The 26,346-nt window shown below is 38.5% G+C and overlaps 1 protein-coding gene across 1 annotated transcript in view; it reads right to left on the reverse strand.

Annotated features, from left to right (window-relative positions):
- Positions 1–12,051: 12,051 nt before the first annotated feature.
- Positions 12,052–26,346, reverse strand: part of ERC2 (ELKS/RAB6-interacting/CAST family member 2) — a 1,102,519-nt gene continuing 1,088,224 nt past the window's right edge. Inside the window, exon 16 of the mRNA XM_090022087.1 lies at positions 12,052–14,930. Within this exon, the coding sequence (XP_089878213.1) occupies positions 14,799–14,930 (132 nt within the window). The 3' untranslated portion in view covers positions 12,052–14,798. The remainder of the gene's footprint in view (positions 14,931–26,346) is intronic.

The raw sequence follows: 26,346 nt of genomic DNA on the forward strand, positions 1-26,346 counted from the left end.
TACACACAAGGGAGGAGATAATCAACCTAGAGTAGAGGAAGAACAGGTTAGAAATAACTCAGAGAACCTGGATATTTTCAAGTCAGCAGGGCTAGATGAGAGACATCCTGGAGTACTCAAGCAATTAGATGAAGCAATTCTAGAGTCAATGGCTATTCTTGTGGAAAACTTGTGGAGGTCAGGTGAAGTCCCAGGTGACTGGAAAAGGACAAAGACAGTACCCATCTTTTAGAAAGGGAAGAAAAACAATCCAGGAAATTAGAGACCAGTCAGTTTCACCTTAATACCTGGAAAACTTATGGCACACATCATCAATTAATATATTTCTAAACACCTGGAGGATACCAAAGTGATCAGGAACAGCCAACAGGGATTCATCAAGAGTAAGTCATGTTTGATGAATCTGATTCCCTTTCATGGCAAAGTAACACACTTTGTGGAAGGGTAGGAGGAAGAAAGTGGATTTGACTGTAACAAGACTTTCAACATGATTTCATGACACTTATCAGAAAGCTAAGGAAAGGAAGTATAGTCTGCACAAAAGTAGTGTTAGGTGGATACAAAACTTGTTGGATCATTTTGAGCAAAGAGTAATCAGTCATGGATGGCTCCATGTTTAATTGGAAGTAGGTAGTAAGTGGGTTCCCCGTGGCCCTGTCCTGAGTTCAGTACTATTTAAAATCTTCATTAGCAATTTGGAGGATAGAATGAAGTGTACACTTAGCAAATTTGTAAATGATACAAAGTGGAGATTCTGAATGATCTTGATAAACTAGAAAAATGGTCCAAAATTAATTGAATGAGATTCAGTAAAGGCAAGTGCAAAATCCCGCACTGAAGATGGAAAAATAGATGCATAAATACATATTGAAAAATGACTGGTTAGACCACAATACTATAGGAATTATAAATTATAAATAAACCATAAGGTGAATATGGTGAATATTGCTGCAAAGTCCAATAGCATACTGGATTCTGTTAACAGGAATGTCACTTACACGTCAAGTAAAGTAATTCTTCCACCTTATTCAGTACTGGTGAGGCCTCACCTGGAGCCCTGGGTCCAGTTTGGGGGCAGCACACTTGGAGAAAGATGTGGATAAATTGGAAAGAGTCCAATAGAAATAAACAAGAATTATTAGAGTCTAGAAAACATATTTTATAGGCAAAGGTTGGAAGAAATGGGATTATTTCATTTAGAGAAGGGACTAAGGGGGGATTTAATAATATTCTTCAAATATCTGAAGGATGACTATAAAGAGAAAGTGATAAGCTATTCTCTTTGGCTGCAGGGAACAGGACAAAAATAGCAGTCTTAAGCTGCCACAAGGGACATTTAGGTTGGATTAAGGTAGATAAGCTGGTCAATTGATTTATCAAAAAATTTATTTATTTATTAGATTTATATACTGTCCTTTCCAAAAAAAGCCTCCAGGCAGCTTACAGTAAAAACCAAAATAACTTATAAAAGTAGATAAAATATTAAATATAAGAAAAACTCCCCAAACAATATCCCAGTTTAACCTTCTTTGCTAAATGTCTGGCCACAAAAAAATCTTGCAGTGCTTCTGGAAGATATTCAGGCTCAGACTGTGGTGGGCCACAAGGGGAAGGAAGTTCCAGAGCAGAGAATACCTTCCCAGGTGTTTTTAGATTTAGAGCACAGATGCAGGAGGTTATCTTGACTGACCTTAGGGGCCAACGTGGGATGTAAGGCAGGGAAGGTGTTCTCTTAGGTATATAGGGCCCATATTGTTTAGGACAAGGGTGGGCAAAATATGGCCCATGGACTAAATCCAGGCCACCAACTGATTGCATTATGCCTGCAGGTGTGGGGCCACAAACTCATGGGATCTGACTAACGGGCAGCTGGTAGCTCTGGCTCCAGCCACCGCATGATGCTAGACAGGTGAGGCTGTTTCCACCCAGCACTGACATGGCAGTATTAGCTGTGGACTCAGGCAGATGCCCAGCTCCCCACAGCTGATGTCAGTACCTGGCCAGGGCTGCTTCCTGAGTGCCGGGTGGGTGCTGGTGTAAGCTGTGAATGCGACTGGCATATTCCAGGTAATGGTAGGGATTGGGGCTTGATGCTGCTCTGGGTCACTGTGGGGATCAGGGTGTTCTGCCACTCCAGGCAGAGGGGGATTGGGGCATGCTACAGTTCCAGGTGGTGTGAGAATGCAGGGGGAGAGGCTGAAGTGTGGCCCTAGGTTTAGGGAGTTTTGCTGAGCTGTTGTCAGGGCTGGGGGGGAGTGCTCATCCAGCGCATGACAGCTCACCAAAACTTCCTATGTGACTATCAAGACAAAACCAGGGCCTTAAAAACTTTTAAGGATGAAGATTCTACCACCTCTCTGGGTAACCTGTTCCAGTGCTTTATGACCCTCCTAGTGAGAAAGTGTTTCCCAACATCTAACCTAAACTTCCTTTGCTGCAATTTGAAACATTGGATGTCTTTACACATGCTCTGGGGTGGGCGGTGGAGGGGGGGGGTGAGATGATTTAAATAGAGCAGCTCTTGGGAGCAGCTCTAATTAAAGCACCCACAGCGTCTTGTGTATTCAGCATCCCAAGCTTCAAAATGGCAGTGGGGACATTTTAACAAAAGGTTTTTCAATGGGCTTTAGTTTTGAAGTGTGGGGATGCTGAATACATATGACACCAAAGCGCTGGGAGATGCTAATGAGTCTGATCCAATGTGTGCTAATTAGCATGCATTGGAGCAGTCATCAGAGACCTGTATAGGTACCCATTGCACCTTCTTCTGTCATATGCCACTGTTGCGTGATTGTACACGTTATGGGGGTTTAGTCCCCTAAATTGAAATGGCGGATTTATAATTGTGAAGTTTAAAAACCTACTGTTTCAATTTAGGGACTTCTATCACTGTTACGGCTAGGGGCCCAATTCTTTTATTTTTCCGCAGAGGGTGAGCTACCAGTGGACTCAGCAGCCCCTGAGCTGTGGGGAAAAGTTTGAGAGAGTCCAGAGAAGAGCCATCCATATGATGAGAGACTTGCAAAGCAAGCCATATGAGGAAAAGCTGGGGGACTTGGGTCTCTTCAGCCTAAAAAAGAGAAGGCTGAGAGGGGCCTTGGTAGCAGCTTACCACTACATCAGGGGAATACATCAAGGGCCCAGCAAATAACTGTTCACCAGGGCACCCTTGGGGAAAACCAGGAGTAATGGCCACAAATTCCTGGAAGACCATTTCAGGCTTAACACTAGGAAAACATTTCTTCAGTCAGGGTGTCCAGACTGTGGAATAAACTCTTTCCAGTGGTGGTGCAATTACCTGCCCTGGAAATTTTCAAGAGGAGACTGGACAGTCACCTTGCTGGGGTCACCTGATCCCAGTTGTCTTTTCGGCCTAGTGCAGGGGTGTTGGATCCGATGAACTGGCCAGGTCCCTTCCAGCCCCTTACAATCTATGAATCTATAAGCGTCCAGCTTCCACCTTCCTGGGACTCCATGTCCTCTTCCTCCTTTAGCACTGCCTCTGGTCATTCTTCCTCTGCAGTCCTAGAGGTCAACTCCAGCATAGAACCAATGAAGTCCTCATGTTGGAGGATGCTTTGGAGCCTTGCCACCTCCTCCTGTAGCAATCTTGCCTGTTCCCTGAGGGACACCCCAGGAAGCACTGCTCACATTGCAGGCACTCCTCCACCTGGCTGTCTCTGGAAGGAACCTGCAATCCTCAGTTCCCACACCACTAAACCAGGACCTGGTAGGAAGCCACAACAGTGGGAAGTCCTGCCTTGACATACATTCTCACAGGTGCAAGCAAGGAAAGAGATGCTAGTGGCAGTTGTTCTACTGTTGCAACATCTTCCAGCCATCTCTCTGGGTCTCTTAAATCCACCACCCCTCTTTTCCTGCCTCTCCTTCCAAGCAGACCTTCTCTAGCAAACTCCCCTGTAAATTAACCTGCTCACTGCTCCTTGGTCATGAAAGGTGCCCTTTCCTTTGCTAACCTGCTTCTTCTCACCAAGCTTACAGTGAATGAAGGTGAGAGAGAGAGTTTCTGAGCAAACTTCCTATCAAAGGGACTTAAGTAGCTAGACTCAGCAGTTGGATCAATATCTAACTACTGAGTTTTAGCTACTTACACTAAATATGTAAGTTAGTTACACTTAAGTAAAGAAAGAAGTTAACTTAAAGGCTTCCCTTCAAAGAGGGGGGCAGTGAACTGCCCTGCAAATTGCTTGCATACTGCTCAATTTGCTGTCCCAGGTCACTCTCCTGGGCCTAGATTAGCTCTGCCACCTTGTTAGGGCTTTTGTTAGACACAGGCAGCAATCACTCAGATGGCAGCACACCCAGCTGCTCCGAGCACATGGCCAAACTCACAGCCAAACAAGAAAACACTTACCAAGCCAAACACACAGACAGCCTAGCTCACTTACCTTCCAAGAAGAGGATCTGGTGCCTGGTTCTTTGTCTTCTTCCCCTTCCTCCTCTGCCTCCCAGCAAACTGTTTACAAACTGCTTTGGTTCCTGTCTCTGTTTGCTAATTATGATATATGATCACATGGTCATAGTAAAATTAATTCACAAGTTAGTGCTCATATTATATTTCAGTTTAAGAATTCCTTCCCTTTACTTCACATTACTCTGGTCTCCATTACAAAATTGGCAATAGTTAAACCTTCTTCAATGTTAAGTTTAATTTCCAATACTTCAAAGGGGAGCATCCTACCTATCCAATGGCACATGTAGCACTGGGTCCTTTGTTACAATAACTCATTATAATGTGTTATAATTTAATTTTACCCATTTGACAGCAAAAATTAACTAATATGTCTTTTTAAAATTAGCATAAATATCTAACCTACTGAAGATTAAAGTTCTCCTCTTTATGCTTCTAATAGATCAATGCTTGAAATAGTTGACCAATATGTGATGGTATATGATCAGTCAATTGACCAAGTATTTTTTAACCAATTAAATACCCAACCCTCATTTGGATATTAGGGAAAAATTTCTTACTATGAGGTAGGTGAAGCATTGGAGATTACCTAGAAAAGTTGTGGAATTCCCATCCATGAAAGCTTTTAAGAGTAGGTTAGACAACCATATGACTGGAATGGTTTCAAAAGGGATGATCCTGCCTTAAACATGGTAGGAGGTAGACTAGATGATTTCTTGAGGTTCCTCCCTGTCCTGTTCTCTATCACTCTATGATTCAGTGGGATCAGGGTTTCACCCATAATGCATACCAATTTGTCTCATGGGCTACTTTATTAAGTTATGAAGCTAGGGTGCTTACAGATGTGGAAAAAAACAGAACAAAACAGTGGTTTACTTTCAGCTTGGCAGGCCCCTACACCAAGCATAGTGCATGCCAGTGCATGAGTTTAACCCAGTTCACCCAGTGTCTGTATAGCTCATATACTTAAGCAGGGCTTTTTGGTACTTTTATCTAAGAGCCAATGGAATCAACTATTAGATAAAAGTGCCAAAAAGCCTCACTGAAGCACACAAGCTATACAGAAACTAGGGAGCCAGGTCAAACTGGCACGATTCCTCTTCCAGTAGAGTGCTGGTCCTCCTCCCCACCTACATCTGTCAGCACCCCTAATGTCCTAAGCTAATATCCTATCTAAGTTTGATAGCTGTAGCTGTTGACAAAGGTCAGCTTCTCTTTTATTTCACAATTCTGCTGCTCCACAAAGCATTCACAGTCTCTAAACAAATAGTCACTCATAGGACAAGAGAAATGAATAGGGAAAAATAATGGGATAGGAGGTCTTCCATCTCCATATCCTGAATGATTTGCTGATTCACTGTGGCGTAAAAGTTTCAGTAACAAAAGCTTGGGATACTTGCTTAATTTCCAAGGTTCCAAGACATGAGTGAGTTCTCCACCCCCACTCTCCCCAAGGAACGACATCTATGAATTTTGATAGAACCTTTATACCATAGCCACCCTCATAAATACTTGAGGAAAATGTTACTGAATTTTAAAATATTTTATATAATCACAATTATATGCCTCCTTTTGAAAATACAGGTGCTTTAGTATAGTAAACAGTAATTACATACCTCAGTGATTGAAAAAAAGATTATAACAAATACGCATTTGAAAATCCTCTGAATATTGCTTTATATCATTTTTTTTTTTACATAAAACTGTCATTATCTTGATGCTTCAGGATGCTCCAGTGCTGCATGTGCCATTAGATAAGTAGGATGCTCCCCTTTGAAATGTTGGAAATTAAACTTATTACTGATAAAGGTTTAACTATTGCCAATTTTGTAACTGAAACCACAATTGTATGAAGGAAGAGGAAGGAACTCCTGATCTGAAACATAATTTGAGCACTAACTTATGAGTTTTTTTACCATGATCATGTGAAAATATATTATAATTTGATCTGTAAGGGATACTGGGTTGACTTCAGCAGAATATGACCAGCAACCTCTGTAAATGCTCACATCTATTCATATATTCATAAATAAATCATCAAAAGATGCTGTCCAGCCTGAGACTGCTTAAATTTCACTTAGCTGCATTAATGAAGCATGTAGCAATTTATCATTCTTACCTACTGTATTACTTTTAAAAATAGATGTACATTTTAAATGCTTAATGTTTATCTGGATTAGGCTCTGGAAACTAATCCAAAATGAAATCATTTTTCAAACTATTTGTTAAAAACCCCCTTCCTACAAATGTGGTATTCATTGTAACTAGATCTCCTGTATTTAATCAAAACTTTGTAGTGTAGTTAACATTGCCTTTGTAGTGTAATTGCAAAATTGTATTAAAAATCTGCACTGGAAAAAAGCTAGTGTTCTTTGCATCTTAATTATTGTGGTGCAAATAGGATATGCACAACATCAAAACTATCTCTTCAACAACAGTCTTTTCTGTACCATATGGGATCTGTAAGCTGCTTTCAAATACTTTGAATATGCAGATAGGAAGAATGTTAGCAACACATAACGATCTGATTTTTAAACTTGAGAAACTTCCTACTCTGCACATGGTTGAACAGCATGAAAGCACTAGGCTATCGTACATCAAGGCATCATGCATGATTGGTTTCATCTGTTTTACTTCAAATAATTAGTTATTTACTTCACTTTTTGTGTCTAGTTCAAAATCTTTCCCTTCAAATAAACTAAATTCTTATCAGAACAGGATAAAATGTCAAGGTCTGACAGGTCAGTATTAGACAATGTCTTTACACTATCATGTAGCTTTACACAATTTCTCTTCAGTAAACTGGAGATTAACAAACATTCAAGGTCAAATGTGTCACAATTGGGTTTTTTTAGAAAGGGAGTTGAGAGGAAAAGTAATCCTCATACCCAACTGATTAGAAAATTGAAGTCTTTGAAGAATTGGTACTTCAAAAGAAGCTGTTTTCAAATTCCATGATATGCTGGGTCTTTGGATCCCCAATAATTAGGAACTAATGACTGTCAGAAACATTGAACAAAGTCTTATATTTAGGTCCCAATCCCTCCAGGTGCTGAGCATACTCCATTTCCCTCACAGTTAAGGGGACTAGAAGATATTCATTCAGCATCTCATAGAGTAATACCTGTGAATGACCAATGCTGGGGGCAGAGCCATCTCTAGGGGGGGCGAATTGGGGCGATCACCCCAGGCCCCGTGCTTTGGAGGGCCCCACAGTCAGTGCTGCACAGGCCCTGCCGTGGCTGCCATGAGCCGCTGATGCCAAGCACTGCTGGCTCCAGCCCCCACCTCCCCCAGGTCCCACACAGGTTGATATTCCCCAGACCCCGCACATCCCCTAGGGACAGCTCTGGTTGGGGGTTGAATATTTAAATTCAATTTCTTGAGGTTCCTTCTAGATACCCTTTGTCATATGTTGCAATGGACAGATCCTCTGAGGAGCTGTTCTGAAAATGTCAAAGAAGCAAAAGAACTGAGTGTTCATGGCACCTTCAGGTGAGGGGACTCTATTTAAAACTGAAAACTAGACAGAGCTATCAGACAAGAAACATGTCAAATTATTCTGCTCAGGTGGCTACAATGTAAAACACACTGAATAATCAACAGAAAAGATTTTAAACTGCTTCCTTCCAGAAAGGCATATAGGGCCAAATCTTATTCCACCCTTTGGGTGTGAACATGGACTTAGGAGGTGCCTATGAGCAATTCTATTCTACCTTGTTCAAGTCCCTGAAAAACCATTAGTGCATCTACACCAACATCTTACCCTTAATATGGAGTCACAAAAAAGCTATGAGAAGGAGGACCCACCACTTTTTGTACTGAAGTTTTTTAGGCACTTGAGTAGATTGGATGAGGATTGCACTAAAGCACCCAAGTGCATTTATGCACCTTACAGATAGAATAGAATAGAATGTTCATTTGAGAAGCACATTACTCTATAATCAGTGCTATTGACTTCAGTTATCCAAGGACTTAAGATGTAACTTTTGGCATCTTAGAATCTGGCCTTAAATTTATATAATTTATTTAAGGGTGATTACTGGAACATCACCGCCTGCAACCAAGTTACTAAATTACTCTTTATGTCTTAGCAAATGAAACTGTGGCATATTTCAGTTCAAAACAGAAGAAAAACAATACAGAATCTCAAATAACTTCACCATGAATTTCAATGATGGTTAACAGTCTTTGAAGAAAAATCAAGAATCCTGACCTCAGTACTCAATCCTGAGAAGAGGCTTTCACTCAAATCCTATTTGTTACTTGATGTTTTTCTAGCCAAGAACACATTTCTTATCATATGAGTTGGACAGGTCTTTTCCTGTATTTTTCAAACCTCAGTGTTTTATTGACTAAACTTCTTGCTTTAGACTTGAGCTCATGTTCTCTGAGGAGGAACAAGTGGTAATTATGCAAGTCTTTCCTTCCCTGTCATAGGCAACATTCACCAGGGAGATTTACAACCTTTGCTTTTCAGATATGGGGACTGGCAGTTGAACTCAAGTGAGAATAATTCTGACTTGCTAAATAGCAACAGAATCAGAACAGCTGGTCCAGGAAAAAGGTATCTGGAGATGTCTGGGTCTTTATTCTTGTGCTGTCCTTTTTGTATAACCCACTAATTCAATGACTCCTAACTCAGAGATTGGCTGCAAGTTGTTTTGTTTTACAAAGCAGCCTTTTTTTCATTATTTTTTTACACAGTGGGTGGTAGTATGAGTCAAACCCCTTTTAGTCTGATACTGATTTAGGCCTGACAAATGCTACAAGGTCACCCTGCTCTAATTCATGAGAGACACTATAATAGGAGACACTATTAGCTGACAGCAGTGAAGTGCTGACCTCCAGAAATGCAATTAGCAGGTCAATAAACAAACATACTGCACTCTGTCTGATACACTGAGTTCAAAATCTGGCATATTCAGTCTGTCTTAATACAGCCTGGTCCAAATTCTAATTAATGCAAGAGAAATAACCTCATACTGCTTTAACTGTATACATATATATGCTCCAAAAGTCCACTAATTTCAATGAAAGTCTTTCCTCTAATGCACACATTTATTCTGACTAATACGAAGCCTTGTGTACAACTCCTGTCCTCACGCAAAACAACAGTAGCAGTAAAACATGGTAGGAGAAGGAGCTATGCAAAAGGAATATGGCTAGTTAAGGCGGCCTTGCTATATTTATAACGACCAGGCCTCTAAGATTCCCTTGTTATACATCAGCTGAGGACTGGCCTCCTGTGACTTTTTATTGGAGTTTTAATAAGGATCAATTTATTGATTTATTTATTTCCCATGCCGAAGAGCTACAGAGCAGATTTATAGATTGCTTTTATAGTCACTGAACGCACTTAACATCTCACTAAAATCTGACATTTTTTTTGTTAAGGGTACATGGGGCTATTTTCAAAAATTTTGTAATGAATGGGCACGTGATCTGGAGCCGTTTTTTACCTTCTGGAACAATCTAATTTTTACTGCCTTCCACAGCCTATTTTCAGGCTGGTTCTTCTAGAGTTGGCTGGCTGGTCTTCTCTAGGTCCACAATCACAGAGCCCAGTGGAGGCCACATCTCTCAGAGCATCTGGAGTCCTCCAGCTTCTCTTGGGTGAAGACCCAGATCACGGCCTTTTTCAGCTTGGCAGCCAGCTTCCTCACTTCATTTAAACTGCACTCATCCAAAATTGTTACGTTTTTCCTCAGACATTTGGAGACATGGGGCTGTATTGCACGTACATGCACTTGTCTACATTGCAAAATCTAGTATGCATTTCAGATCACAATATACAGTGACTTTAGGCTGCATTTATAGAAACTGCTAATTCTTCCTCATGCTAGTGACAACCTGGTGTTGTAGTAACGTATTTCAGAAGGAAAGATGTGGAAGGAGTACAAAAGCAACAAGCCCCCTCAAAGAAAACATAGCTCTGATTCTCCAGTTGGGTCCATGTTGTTGCTCTCCATGGAGCCTCAATACATCAACAGGGCGTAGGAGGCAGAAACAAAACACATGAGGATGCAGCAGGCTTTCTGTGGTGAAGACAGGGGCTTATTACTGGTTTGAAAAGACTTGAAAACTCACTCATAGCTCCTTGCACACATTCTAAGTTCACAGCCATGATGTCTGTAGAGCACCATACATGTTCACGCACCCTTTATTTATGAAGTGGGGGAAGCAAGAGTTCACCCTGTGAATCTACCACTGCTCTCTTTTTGGAAAAGTGATCTAAAACCCACAACTGGTGGAAACATATTGATATAATTCTTCACAACTTTTTTTCACCCTTCCTGACAGGCCTCTCTGTGCATTCACATTGATTACCAGGTCCCTTTCAATCTCAAATGCTGGCTCAGTTTATGCACTAGACTTTCTACAGCAGAAAAAGGGACTTCTCCCAAGCTTCAGTTTATCACGGAGCCTCTTTGAAGTGTTACTGCATCCACAGACCTGCAGCACCCCACTGAGTTAACTAGCCAGAAATACATTCATTGGTCTTGCCTTTTCTCTTTCTGTTCTCAGAGCTTTCCCCTCTGCAGAGGCAAAGGAGAAGTGCTTGCTTCAGAGAGCCATAGGGGTTGAAGGCCTCTACCACAGGCTCCCCACTATTCATCATCTCCATCTGCCCAGCCAGTCCACAAAGAACCTGGTTGTGTTGTGATCAGGATGTGGGGGAAGGTAGGAAGAGGGCAGGATCTACTCTAAAAGTAGGGAATGATCTACCATGAAAGCAGAATAAAGAATTAAGAAGGAGCCCTTATATGTGCCAGATGAACTCTCATCCATTATGTGCAATGTCTGAATAAAGAGCAAGATACTCCTGAATGATTACAGTCCATCTAGAAAGACATTATGAACGATCAGTACTCAATTTATAGTATTACACTCAGGGCCAGGTAGACATAAGTAAAATACATAATAAATGTGCATTTAGTTGTAGTTAATAGTGCAACTTAATATCTCATGTAAGTACAGTATTACATAGCTAAGTATTGTTCTTACCAAGAGGACTACTTTATAGGCAAAGAAACATTTTAAAACTAAGAGACTGTGTTTTTAAATAACCTAGCTCAAATCCATACTTACTTACCTTTTATTCTCCTGCTGTGTGCACGCTGAGCCGGTCCAGGGAGTTCTATGAGGTAAGAAATTCCTGTCCAACAAAAGTTCCTTTTCTAAAAAAAGTGAACATAATGGGGAAGGGGAACAACTTACCAGGCAACTGAAAAAGGAGCTGACTGTGAAGAGAATTTCACACCTTATGGTCAGTAAAGTACATAAACAAAAGGTAATTTTCTATGCAATTAGAGAGGGTCACATAAAAGATTACATTTTAGAAACCCACTCAAAAGGCATATTACTGAGAGGGCCTGGTTTGGCAAACACGTACTCACATAAGTAAATCTCTCACTTGTGTGTGCATTTTGGGGGTTTGGGCCTAGGAGGCTCCTAAATAGCTTGTGTGATGGTAACAACAGGAAGATAAATTACTTTGAATGGTAGCAATTAGAGAAATGAAGAGTGTGATGGATTTACCATGTGGAAAACGTTTCTCCTCACACTTGTTTACTATCATTAAACTTAGTTTAATGACATAACACTGGTTTCAGAAAGGAACAAAGTTTATTTGATGAATATAAACAAGCTGATCAACACTAAGTACTTCCCATACACATGATAACAATGTTATGAACTCTAAATACCATGGTACTTTACACTTCTACTAGACATTAAATTACAATGACTGTCTAATACATGCCCACTGGTAATTTCTAAGGATTCCTTAGTTTCATATCAATGTCCTTAACCACATATCAATATCACAATCCAGAACATGCCACTCACTTGAAGAAATTATTACAAGAAGCACTATCAAATGTGGATCTAAGGTAAATAGGGAATACTGACCCATTGTTGCAGAACATCACATTCAAACATCACTCTACACAAAAAAACCATTGCAGATATAGTTTGCATCAACACATTTGAGGTCTTTTCATAAACACTGTTTAAAAAGTAAATTTAAACCCACTTTCAAATGAAAGTCAATGTGCAGTTACGTGCATACTGGATACACAAAATTCATTAAATACAAAATTCATACTGTACACTGAAATGAAAGAAACAATATGTAGTACAAGCTTGATCTCACACTAAAATAATAATTTATCTTAAATACTAACAAAAGTTGGTTTTCTTCTTTACATTTAGAAGGGGGGAAAAACTACCAAACATTGCTCAAATAAAATAATTTCCCAACATCACAGTGTTTATTGTAAACCCCGAGATTCTATTTTAGTATATGAAAAGTTTTTTCTCCAAACATTGTAGAGTATCACATGAAATGAAAAAAAAATGCAATGTTAGACAAAATTTTCTTCTTTAGGGGCTAAACTGTAGGCCCTGATAAAAGTTTAGCTCAATACTCTTACCAACATGAGTGGAGCAAAAAAAAATGCCCCTAAAATAATATCTGTGACAAAATTGGCACATACATATAAATATCTAACTATACAGTTCTGTTTTTATGACCCTATTTTTCCCTAGTTTATTTTCTACTTCAAGTATTCAGTTGTAGAGTTAAGGTAAAGACCTGATTGTAAGAGACATAGACAGTTGTCCCTTACTATGACTACAAATTTGTCACAAGAAACTAGTTTTGTTGTCTGAGTTTGCCAGTGCAACTTTTGTCATATGTGCTAAATAAACTTCCAAGAGCTTTGCTGTTTTGAAAACAAAGGTCTAAAACTCCATTGATAGTTAAAGGACAAACTTGTTAAACATGAATGAATTTGGATTATCTATGCTCTACTAATTCTATACATTTTATTTTATTTACTGAAGATAACAGTATCAAGCAGGAAGCCCTGATTGAATAAGTTTCTCTTTAATTGTACCAAGAATGAGGGTACAATTAAATAAAATACTGTTTTCTAGACAATCATTTTCAAGGGGTTAATATATGTATGGCTCAAGTAGGATGTCCAGGGTTAATTGCACCAACAGTTTAAAAAAAATAACATTTTTTTAATTTCTAAATTCAGTGCAAGACTTCAGGAATATCCATGTTAGAATCCTTTTATTACAGCAGCAAAGAAAAACTACTAAGAATTAAGGCCACCCATGCTTAAATTCCTTGTTTGTCCTTTAAAAATGCAGATAATTCTATTCCTGCTCCCATCTGCATGGAAGGACTTCTTCCACTGACAAAAAAGATACCTCGATAAAACAGCTGAACATTTGCACATGTTTGCCAGACTGACTGAAAATGTTTATGAAGTTGTAAGGATCCTCTCTCTGAGGAAGTGGTTGAGATTTAACTGCCAGTTACATTCTAACACTACATATAACAACTTCAAAATTCGTCTTTTCCCTGGCATGTACTTTACTTGAAATACTCTTATACAGACGCTTTGAATTTCTTTGTTCATTGGTATTTTCCTTTTTAACATCAACAATTAATTGGGATCCATGTTGGAAACTGTTTTTCAATACAGAATACAACAACAAATGGTCCTTCATTTATAGAGAACTAATGCATATACTGTATTCACAGCATTCTTGATATTTTTATGAGTCCCAGCTTCTATTGTTAAATACCTGTATGCATTTGGTTGGTAAAAGATTGATATATCCTTGGGTATGTGTGCATGTATGTTCATATGTACATATACACACCTCAAGCCTTTACCAACCAGAAATAGATACATCTTGAACATAAATTGTTTATGATCAATTTAGACACCCCATGCATTGTCAGAGACACACACCAGATTTTCATTAGGCTAATCCTTGCCAGCATTTATTAGTATCAAAAATTGATTTCATTTCCAACCTGGCCCAGAGCTTAATACTGGTAATACTATCAAAATGTGACTATTTAATTAAGAGTAGATATAAGAAAACAGAGGAGGGCAAAGGCTTAGTTCTTATTTTTCTGAAAATCCCACATCTAACTGGGGATAAGATTAATGCCAACACCATTATATAACAGGTTACTAATACCTCTTTGATAATCTAGTGCAATAGAAGTGATGCTTTAGAACAGACTAGGCAAAATCAGCAGATGAAGATGCTGCACCTAACAGAACCTGAATTACATATTAAAAATCAATATCAATTCATTAACATTAATTAAATAATCTATTAAACTGAACTTCATTAAATAATAATATCCTGAACAGATGGTTTCTTTACAAAGATGAAGTAACCCACAAGATTCTTAAAAGGTAGAAATGAAATTCTTATAATTTCTGATTGAGTCCCCTTCATTATTTTCCAAAATATTTGACTTCATAATAGACTACAAAAAATAATGGAGAAGACACCAATTTATGCATCATTTCATCTGATAACCACCTTAGCATTCATCTTCTGTTTCTAGGATCTTTTCCAGGATGTCATGGCTGTTGATTGGAGATCCACTGCAATAGATTATCACCATAACTCTGCAGTGCTGCATTTTTCCCACTTTCTCCAGCTCCTCTGACAACTGCAATAACACAATAAAACATTCCAATTATTAACATGTTTAACATATCCAAGTCCTTCCTCATCCCACCCAATGAAGGTTTGCCTAAGTCAAACTTGGTTAATAGGCACTGCGTGCATCTGCATCTGCATTAATGTGCCTTGTCTAAGGCACATTAAATTTAATACCTGGAATGTGAGGTACTAAATGAATGCACATTAGGCTGTAGTGCAGTTGCATGGTTTTTAAGTGATCCTTAACATGCAGTAGACTATTGTGCATTAGCGTAATCACAGTTGTTTACGTGACACTTCAATGCTCAGTAAGAGAGTCTACTGCGCATTTAAGTGCAAGTGTAGACATTCCCACTAAGTACCAAATAAATACCTATTATAGCTATAACGTGCCAATCATCCAAGTACTTAGACCTATGGTCAGTAGCTCTATAGTTTAACCCTGTGGCGAGATCCAAAAGAGATGGGGTTGTTTGTGAATTACAAACATGTGAGATAGCACTGGTTTTGTGATTTCAGACATGTTACACATGTTTTTGCATCTTATGTAAATGAACAGGAGTTAAGAAGTAAACATGCTGAAGATGTTGACACAAAAACTTTATTTTTACAGAAAGAAAGTTGTTTTCCCTTGGCTGCCGACACAACAGCAATTACTACCTGAGGTTAGGGCTAGATACTGCATGGTGTTGCTGTCCTCTGGCACATGTGAAATGCCCTTTATTCCTAGTGAACCTCCTACCAAGAAAACATACTCATGTCTTCTTATGACCTTCCAGGACTGATAGCATTAGAAACAAGTTCATTTTGATATGCAAGAAGTTGGACTGATGTTTTATGGGAATGAAAATTATAGATTTATAAAGGGTTAAAATGTATTTCTGTCCTACAACCATGTACTGATGGATATTTTGCTTCTTAATGTAAGTAATGCTATTAAAGAAAATAGGATTCAGTTACAATAAACTGTCAAAACACCCTTGTAGAAAGCAGAGTAGCTTTGCAACTTATACACTAGCCAAAGAGTGTATATATATATATATATATACAGGAAGCGTATATATATATATATTTATATATAGTCTGAAGTCAAGTAGAAGGCAGGGCAGATCCGCACCTTATAGACTAGCCAAAGTTGATATATATGTATATAGCACAAATTTTCATGAGCTGAAACTCTTCATCAGATAGTGTGAAAAAGCATACAATGAAGTGAATTTCAGGTCACAAAAACTTATGATATATATATCTTTTTTACACTATCCGATGAAGAGTTTCAGCTCATGAAAACTTGTGCTATATACATATATATCAACTTTAGCTAGTCTATAAGGTGCAGATCTGCCCTGCTTTCTACTTGACTTCAGACTAGCACAACTAACTATGCCTTTGTGCTCTGGAAAACACTCTTGACCAAGGCTGAGTGAACTAGTCTTATTCAGTATATCTGTACATTAGATGAATGGGAGGAACCAAACAATTCCCATCCAGGACATTTGCTCATTAATTTATTGGGTTTGCTATCAGAAAGAACAAACACATATTAACCGCATTTTTAATTATTGGCCTTACTTTCATATAACCAACAAATTTCTAACATCTCAGATGTAAAATAACAGTAAATATGTTACAGCATAATCTTCCTGATCTCAGCACAGCTGACAGTATTGAATCTGTTTGTAAATATAAGTATTTGACTACAGCTAAGACTTATATAGGCAGGGGTTTATGTGCTGTTTATGTGCTGCAGAGAAACAACGATGCAAAGATTTAAAAATCTTTATTTACAAGTACATGTCTGTGGGGTGGCTACCTATGACAACTTATGTAACATATACGTACATGAAACAGCTTCATCCTCTACAGGACCTTGGCACATTTCTTCCGGTTAAAACATTTAGGGCTAATCTAAAACTCAAGAAAATGAGTGAAATGGCTCTCATACTGACTACAACAGTCTTTGGATCAGGCCTTTGAATAGGGAAAAAATTACTTCTGCAGAGCTGGAAAGCTAGGGAGTTCCTAAAGTAGATCATGTTACTAGTTCTGGCACATAAAATCTTTGCAAACTTTTTATGAAAACTGTAAGTCAGAGCCACATTACGTTTTGCAAGCGGTGCATAGTTCCCATTCTTTTGTGTTTCAACCATTTCTTAATCATCATTCAAAGAGATATACAGGCACAGGAAACACCCATATAAATTAATGTGAAACATACATTCCAGAAATATTAGCACAACAATATCTATCTATCTATCTATCTATCTATCTATCTATCTATCCACACATACACATACAGATTGAGGAAGTGACTAGAACCTAATCACAATGAATCCTCAATATATTTGATATCTTACAAGCTAAAGTCCCTTTGCCATTAAAATTCATTTAAAAATAAGAATTTAGATCAAACAAGGCAAGTGAAGAAGAGCAGTAAACTACAAATTGCAACCTCTTGTTTTGCAACTTTTCATGTACTATTTGTAGCACAATAACAAAACTCCTGGATAAACCCCACCCACCAGTCAACTGAGCCATTTGTCAGGAAACAATACATATATTAGAAGTACAACAAAAGCCTCTTCACCACAAGTAGGAAATGCAGAATATTTCTCTAATAAGTCAAATAAATATATAAAAGGATATTGCTGTCAAATACCAACTAGGGTTGAGTAAATTACATTTATATTTGTATTTCTTCAGTGCAGTGCATTAGCCACTGAAACAAAAATAAAGTAAAATCTGGCAACACATACTGGGCCTAATATTTAGTGGTGTTGAGTTTGCCCAGCTCCAGCAAGACATGCTAAGCATGTCCAGAAGCCCATTAGATAGCACTGGATGAAAACCACACAAGGATATGAAGATAAAAAAGTGTGGTAGTTTGCAAATGTTTTTTCAGATTGTTTTTCTTTTGGATAAAGACACCTGCCTGATTACTACTTTTTATTCCCAGTTCTTTTCTTTCAGTAGTGATTTGCAGAAACAAGCTGGGAGAGAGAGGGTAAACACAAAGGGGTTAAAGGGGAAACTGTTTAATAACAGTAGTAAAATACAGGCTATTTTTGACATCTGGGTTAATGTCCATTATGTTCCATATGCTTTCCAAATGTTTACAACAAGCACCCAGATAAAAAGACAGATACCCATTCACATAGGCTTAAATTACCCTTTTCTAACCTGTTGCACATGGTACCTACATAAAAGGCCAACAACTGATATGGTAATTAGTGAGTCAGAGAGGAAGCAAGAGCACAAGAGACAAAATAGACAGTTTATGATTAGGAAATTGGTATCTAAGCAATTTTTGGGCACTACAAAGGTATCATTAATGAAAACCCAGTAGGGCTATTTCTGTTTTTTAACAATCTATAACGAGACATCTGCATTATGATTTAACATCTTTAAAAATGTTGTTACAGAGAATTCTGCAATTTCCTTAGGAAGACTAATTTATTAGGATGATGATCAAAGTCCTAACAAATTACATTAAATCATTTCATTTTCTTGGTATAAACAAATAGCCAAAAAAGCAATAATTCAAACACAAGGTTAGGAAGCATTTATAAACTATTTCTCAAGTGGCCCCCTGTTATTCAGCTGTGCAATAGAATGCAACATTGTAATCTGAATCTAATTAAGATCAAAATGCATTCTTAAGTGCTTTTGGTCAACCCTAAACTATGAGTTACTAAAAAGAAAAGAAAAGAACACTGGCACGCAATTGTCTTAAATTCTGTTCTTCATTCTGCCACTGATTCACTGGCTACCCATGGGATTGTCGCATATTTTTTTTGTAACCTTGTCTGCTCTTCAATACAATGGGGATAATATTGAACTTCCTTACAGGAAGTTGCAAGGCTCCTTACAGGAAGTTCTAATGTATTTTAAGGCTCTTGGATGAGTGCTAAGCATTATTATTTTTCAGCCCCTTTATCTGAATAAAACTGAAATAACATAATAAAAATGAAATTAATCTATTGAATTACACATAAAAAAGTGGACATGTGGTTTGTTCAGCTACTTTTAACTCTTAATATCAACATGTATTTCAGAATAGGTGATTCCCTAGGTCTGCAAGGACATGTATTATGTGGGCATACCTGAACAACTGCCCAATCTCCCAGCTGCTGGATTCAGCCAAGAATCTGTTCATGACTCCAATGCAATTCCACATCCCAAACCAACAGGAACTCTGTGGAGTGTTTTCTCCTTCCTCTGAAGTGCAGTTGCAAGCATGGTCAGGATTCAGAAGTTTGCAACTCAATACTAGGGACAACATTAGGTGCTATGTTTTCATTTAGGGTTTTTTCCCCCCTTTTTTGAGACGTCTCATGGAAATGTGTTCAACTGTAAATTTCCTTTAATTAATACATTCTTTAATGCAATATGCTTTGTACAAGCTGAACTCCTCTGTTACTGCAACCTGAGCACCTGCATTGTTCTTGCCATTTTCTCACTGCCAAAATTCGTGGGAGGGAACAATTAGATCCACAATGAAGATTTTGAATGAATAAAGACCTGCCTGTTTATAAAGAGTATACTATCCTGTCAGAGACTGCTATATGGATTTAAAAGTCTCTAGCAAAGAAGGCCAACAAGAGAAATAATTAAGATATACAATGTTATCCAATCTGAAATAGAAAACTTGCAATACTGAGATGCCAAAGACACCTAAGACACTTGCTGAGTTAAGTGAAAAGGTAAAAATGTAGTTTAAATTTATAGCATTCCTCTAGTGTCCCTCTAGGAGTTTGGCTGGGTGCCAGCGTTCCTTGTTAAAAATTTGTTAAACGTGTTTGGCATTAATGCAAACACAAAGTGCTCATTTGTTACAAATTCTATTGGAATGCATTCATTTAAGGCAATGAAGTAGTTACCAGAAAAGAAAAAATGTTCATTAAGTACATTTTAAAAATACAATGATGTATGCGGTGCATAACTATGGCGCCCCAGTGGCTATATAAATATCTGACAGAATAACCACAAGTTGTGTTTAGTTTGAAATTGGAATCTTTTAAATATAACTGATAGAACAAAAACTGGTTTTGTTTGTTGTCAAAACTGATGCTAGTCTTTCTTATTTAGAACTAGTTAAAATAATCAAAGTTTTGGCACGCGATTTCTTACATCTCAAATCAATAAAATATACAGGTTAAACTAATGCAGAGGAAAATCTCTCAATTTGAATTTAAGTACAGCCTGTATGTTCCATCTAGGGAATACCAAATCCAGAAAACAAACACACAAACACCCAGCTTTCAGGAAAGCAAATTTTAGTTACTCTTAAAAAATTCGCTTAGAAGAAATGATACCTGGTAGACTTGTATGTGCCTGACAATATTAAATCACAGAGAAGCAAACAATATTCCATAGCACAACAGGAAGCTGAGAAAGTAAACATCCAAAGCCCTATTTGCAGAATCAATCAGAATATCAAATCCCCTTATCATGACAATATAAAATATTCCTGAATAATGCTCACTTAGAGGAAGCTCTAAAGTTTCTCTTAGAAGCTTGTTATAATAAGACCATTCTTTATTCTATTATAGAATGCTTTACAGAATACCTATATTACAGCTTAAAATGGTAAAAGTATAAGTCAAGCTATTTTTTGAAGGTTTTAAATAAAAACAGAGTTAACTTACTATTTAATGGTGCTTTATAAGAAACATTTGTGAAACAATTGCTTTTTTTAAAAAAAGAACTTTTTTCTTTTTCTGGCAAAGTAATTTAGAAATGATTTATCACATTTGTTGTTGTTTATGTTTAAAATTCTTTACACTATTAACTTAATCTCTACAAAGGTATGAAACTAAAATTCCAGCCGGTAGATGAATTCCTTCATCAATTTGATGAATTTTCCAGATTTCTATAATGCCAGAATTGCTAGTTAAGAGTTAGGAATAACAGCAGATACTACTGGGATAAATAAAATCAAATGGATCCAAAGCCTCTGGGCAATACAAGTCCTTGAAAACTACTGTTCAGTTATAAGGTACGACTAGATGGAGTTTGTGATCCTTGAAACGATTTGGATAAGGGTGCTTTTTCAATTGGGAACATTTATGAATCAAACTTATACAAGGATGTGAGCTGGTTTTTTTTAAGTACTGCTTTCAAAAAACAAGTCAAGTCCAAATCGAAGTGCGGTAGAAATACAAAGGAACATGTCATGAAATTGAAAGCAAGGTCACAGGAATGCCCCAAAATTTCTTCTAATTCTTTAAATGCTGCTCCTAATATGGCCTGAGTAAAGCCTACCAAGTTATTAGAAAGATGCTTGCTTGTTGACTTCACTGGGTTTTGGATCAGGCTCAGAGAGGCCAATAAGAATTCACTCAGCAGTGTGAGGGCACGTAGCTAATTGTCAAGACATCAACATCTCCATTAAGGAAGAGCATGTATACCAGTGAAGGCATTTTCTAAACTTTAAATTGAGCAGAAGTGCTGGATAAAGAAGAGCTCTTTGGACTGAAGTGGCTCAAATGACAAGAGGTCCCAACACAGTCCTAAAAACTGTCAATGGTAGAAATTACTTAATGAAATCTGAAGAAGCCTTTTTCATCCTGGCTGATGTGGAATGCCATTTATTCTCAAGCTAGGGACTAATTAGGGGCCTTTTTTTTTGAAGATCAAGGTTTTGTGATCTCTGCTTCTTAATAACATGGTTTGCCTGTCTGCCACCTGGGACAAGGCAAGGCGCTCTCTTTCACTCCTGAACAGCAGGCACTGCCTTAGGCCAGTGCAAGTGTAGGCAGGAAACTGATCCTGCATTTTCAGTCATTTAACCACTTCACTGCTGGCCTTGCATAACCACACTCAAAGTCCTGAATATGCAGTGACCAATCCAATGGGTGCACACTTAATTTTGTATCAATGGCTACTGGCAACCTGATATTAAGGAAAAATTCAGTGTGTAATTATGATGATAAAAGATAACTTCAGAAAGCTACAGTCTGCTTATTTATAGATAAATAAGAGGAATTTTCCTGGTAGGAATGTTTGTTGCTAATCAATACACCATTTGATTTGATTCAGTTAGAAGCAGTTCACATTTTTGGTAGCTGGGAAATGAAGTGGTTAACTAAGAGCTGTGTCAAGCTCCCAATCTAATAAGTCATCTTATTAGGAAGTTGTGATGCCCTGTTTGCCCTAGCCTGTGGCTTGTCTGCTCCACTGAAAGGACTCCTGCTGGGACCTTTGTGGCATTATATGAGGTAGAGAGGGCTGCTGCAATATATGAGCCTTGGTTTTGAGCAGCCTAAACAGCAGGAGAACTAAGCTGCAAAGAATTAAACATGTAACAACTTTGTAAAAGCACAGACAGTGATTGAGGTTGGCCCTTTTGCTGTTGACACATTCTGGCCCCTGTAGGTTGTGGTCACTAAGCCCATTAGAGTTGCACTGTGGCAACATCTAGTTCAGCAAGTTCAATGTGTTTCTGTTTTATTTCTAAATACTGGGCGCAAGCTGGCAGTGATAGCAGAGAAAAAAAAGGCAACAGAAATAGGCCATAAACACAGTCGTCATTGTCAAGGATGGGAAATGAGTTTTCAAACTATTTATTTTTGGCAGATGGAGGTCGGATGTATTTTTGCACGTTGTTAAAAGTATTTTAATTGCAACTTTCTGCATGTTTTATTTAATATTTGAAAAAATGTAGCCTGAGTGATGTTGTTTCTTTTTAAAATTGTGACTAGCTACAGAGCTCTAGGAATTCATGTTACTGGGAATTCATGGAAAAATGAAAACAGAAGGCCTGAACCCACTAAAATATCATTTGGGGTCAATCCCATTCATTAGCTCTCATTGTAATTAAATCCATGCTCTCCAACAGTCTGGTTTAAAAAAAAGGTATGTAAATTATATCTTAGGCAAAAATGATAGCATTTAAAAGATGCCCTGAAACAAGTGGGATACTATCTGTACAATCACGATAGACTCAGGTTAGATTTAAAGGAAGGCTAGGCATTCAAAATAGACTATATCTATAACACATTCATTCCTACCTCCTTGCTGTTTATGCTTCTTTGGCTACTCTGAGAGTGATGAGAAGTTCCTGTTCCCTGCCAGGATGATAGGCATGTGTCTCTGGAAGGGGTCTGTATGCGTTACTTCAGGACTGTTTAGTAGGGTGGCCATCATAGAAGACATTCTGGTTTTCTGCTACTCTGTCCTCTGTCCTCTATTAATACAAAACCTGATGCCTTTATGTCCTCTATTTTCCTCTTCAAGAGAAAAATAGAGGACATAAAGGCATCCAGTTTCATATCAGTAGAGGACAGAGGACAACCGGACTGCCCTCTATGATGGCCACCCTACTGTTTGGTCCCAGAAAATGTTTGTAAACTGCTACAAGCATTCATCACCTGCAGAAGCTTCTAACTAGCAGTAGTTCAGTTGATAGTTGGTGATAGCCTTTCTGGAAATGCTGTGTTGTGAGCTGACCCTTCACCCCCAACATTAGCCCTCTCATAGAGTGTATACTGTCAACTGGATGTAGAGAAGGAGGGAAAACAGGAGGAGAAGGCAATGTTCTCTTCTCTCTACTTAGGCATATTTTTCTTATACTTTCACCCTGTTCCTTGCCAGATGAGGTCATAGGTTTTTCACTTTTACCAATGAGTAATTTAGCGGCTGGTGATTACACTACTGCTTCATGGGTGTAGCCAACTACCTTTTCTGGAGAGACAAAAGGATGCTGGCAAGATCAAAAAGCTTTCTTCCTTTAGTTACCAGCACTGCAGAAATAGCTTTCCTACCAATCCTCTGTTTTGTGTTCTTGTTAGTTGGTGTGATTGGAGTTGGATCATAGCTGTGGAAATCTGTTTGTTGATGACTGGAATTTCTAGCTCTGTGTGGCCGATTGGCAGATTGGGCCTAGAAGTTTTTACTCCATGAATATTGGCCTGGTTCTGAGGAACTTGTTTCTGTTTCCCTCGCAATAGTCAACTGATAATTCATTGTGAAAACATGCTGAAATAGATCTTGCTTGAGTTGAATGGAATTGAACATGTTAGTGTTTGGTGTCGCTGTGTTTTGTTACTGGAAGCATATTGGCTGCTCTAGTTTTATTATGCTGTGGTTTCTTGTGGTGATGCTGGGAGGAAGATTTAGTACCAAAGAATCAGAGGCACAAACCAGGAATACAAGAGGACTAGTTGGCTGGCTGGTCAAAATGGGGAAAGAGGTGTTAAGACAAGGGAGGGCAAAATACAGCCCGTGGGCCACATCAGGCCCACCAGGCCATTCTGTCTAGCCTGCGGGGCCCGTAAAATGTAGAAAATTTATAAAGTATAACCTCATAAGTATAGATATAAAAAATCCAGAATTTTCAAAAATCCAGCATGTTTTAAAACTAGACTCCACTGGGGAGTAATGGCAGCTGGTCCCAGAGCAGCAGAGGGGGAAGCCTGCATGTGGCGGCTGCCACCATCATTCACCACTCTGCGCCGCCGCTACATGTGCAAACACATGTAAATCAGGGCAAAAATATTTTTTGAATATTTCTGGTGAATTTTTTGAATATTACTTCTGGTGGCAAAGGTCAGGGGTTTAAGGGCGGGACTTTTGATCACAAGATAGTGACCAGGTGGCAGGGCACCTGTCAAGGGGCAGGGCTACCCATGCGGCCCTCCACAGCTTGCTAAATCTCGGTAAGCGGCCCTCCACCCAAAAAAATTGACCACCCCTGTGTTAAGACAACAGATTTTTAACTATTTCATGTGTGGGCCTGTTTCTTCCCCTGGGAAAAGGGCAAGATTCCTCGCTAGAGATGATAAGCCTTTTAGCAGATGCCACACACAAAAAGATGTCCTTGGGGCAGATGACATCAGTGAACTTGCAGAAAATTGCTGGCACTGTAATTTTTTCCAGGTAGCCATTTTATTGTTTGAACAAACAAAACTATAACCTCTGGCTTTAGTCTAAGATAACAAGGATGTATTTTATTCTCCAATCATATTGGGGCAGAAGCAAAGCGCAGTTTTTTTAATCTCAACAGTTGTGCTTTTTGGATATGCATGTTAATACCAACTGATTTCTAGTTATATTGGGTTTTTCTTGTGATTTAAAACCAGGGGGCAGCAACGTTTCAAGAGCAGTGGGCAGAAACAACCCAGACTGGTCAGAAGTGGAACGGTCCTTCTGACCCAGCTGTCACCCCTGCTTCTCCCTGCTGCCTGGCCACCGCACAATTGAAGTCTCTTGCTCCCAAAGCACCATAGAAACCCCAGCCTTGCAGGCCAGATAGAATCGGTCTGCAGGCCAAATCTGGCCTATAGGTCATAGATTGCTGACTCTCAATTTAAACTTTATTAAAATACTGTTTGACTGGGTAGTATCTTAACTGTTAGGCATGGTCCCCTTAAATGAAAGCTATTAGTAGTAAATACTACTAATGTTTGTGTAATGGATTGCAATGTATGTGTATTAAACAAAAAGGCAAGCAATTTGGATTATTCTAAATATGAAACAAAACAACCTGCCTAAAGGATAATTTTCTCATATAGTGAATAATTTTCCTGTAAGCCTGTTCCTGCTTTTAACAAAAATGCCTTCCCCCATCATTCAATTTTAAGTAGGATATTTCATTTCACATGGTTCATCATCAGAAAGTGCTAATATACCCTAAGCATTACACTTAAAATTACATCTTCTAACCTATAGACAGACATTGCTAGATTCATTATAGTTCCTAGATCTAATAGAATATCACCATGTCTATGTGTGTGGCAGCCTGAACATGATTTTACACGCACAGCTAGCTTTTATTTTCCACATACCCGTGCAAAGAGCATGCAATGTTTTGAAATCTAGTCCCTGTGATTTAATTATGCAACAACTCTTAATACTCTAGGCCCCAGTGCTATAGCTTCTCCACAATTAAGGGCCTGCCCACGCGTTTCTCAGTATAGGACTGGGAAGGTTTAGAGACCAGTTCAGGTAAACATGCTTTTTTTCCGACTGTAAAGGAACTTACATATGTGCTTAAAGTAAAGAACATGGTTTCAGGCTCCTTATTCCAGAGGAAGGCTTTATCTGAACCAGGGCTTTACAGAATATGCTTTTATTGAGGACATTGCTCTAGCACACCATTTGCCAACCTTTTTCGCCCCATGGCACACTTACCTAAATAATAAAGCACTGTGGTACACTGGTCTCAAGACTTCCTATGCCTGACAAAGGGTGATCACACCCGAAAGCTTGCTAAAATCTTTTTTCCAACTACTCAGTTGACCTAATAAAAGATATCACATCTACCTGAACAACCTTACCTAAATAACCCAATGACATCTAGGAGATTATTCATGTACTTCAAATTAATCATGTATCAGAATTCATAGGCCAAGACCTTTGACCACAAATAATAATATAATCATTAAAAACACTTATAAAAACAGCAGCAACAATAATTATAT

This window comes from Crocodylus siamensis, chromosome 11 (assembly GCF_052110815.1).
Source record: "Crocodylus siamensis isolate JL-2025a chromosome 11, ASM5211081v1, whole genome shotgun sequence".
NCBI lineage: Eukaryota > Metazoa > Chordata > Crocodylia > Crocodylidae > Crocodylus > Crocodylus siamensis.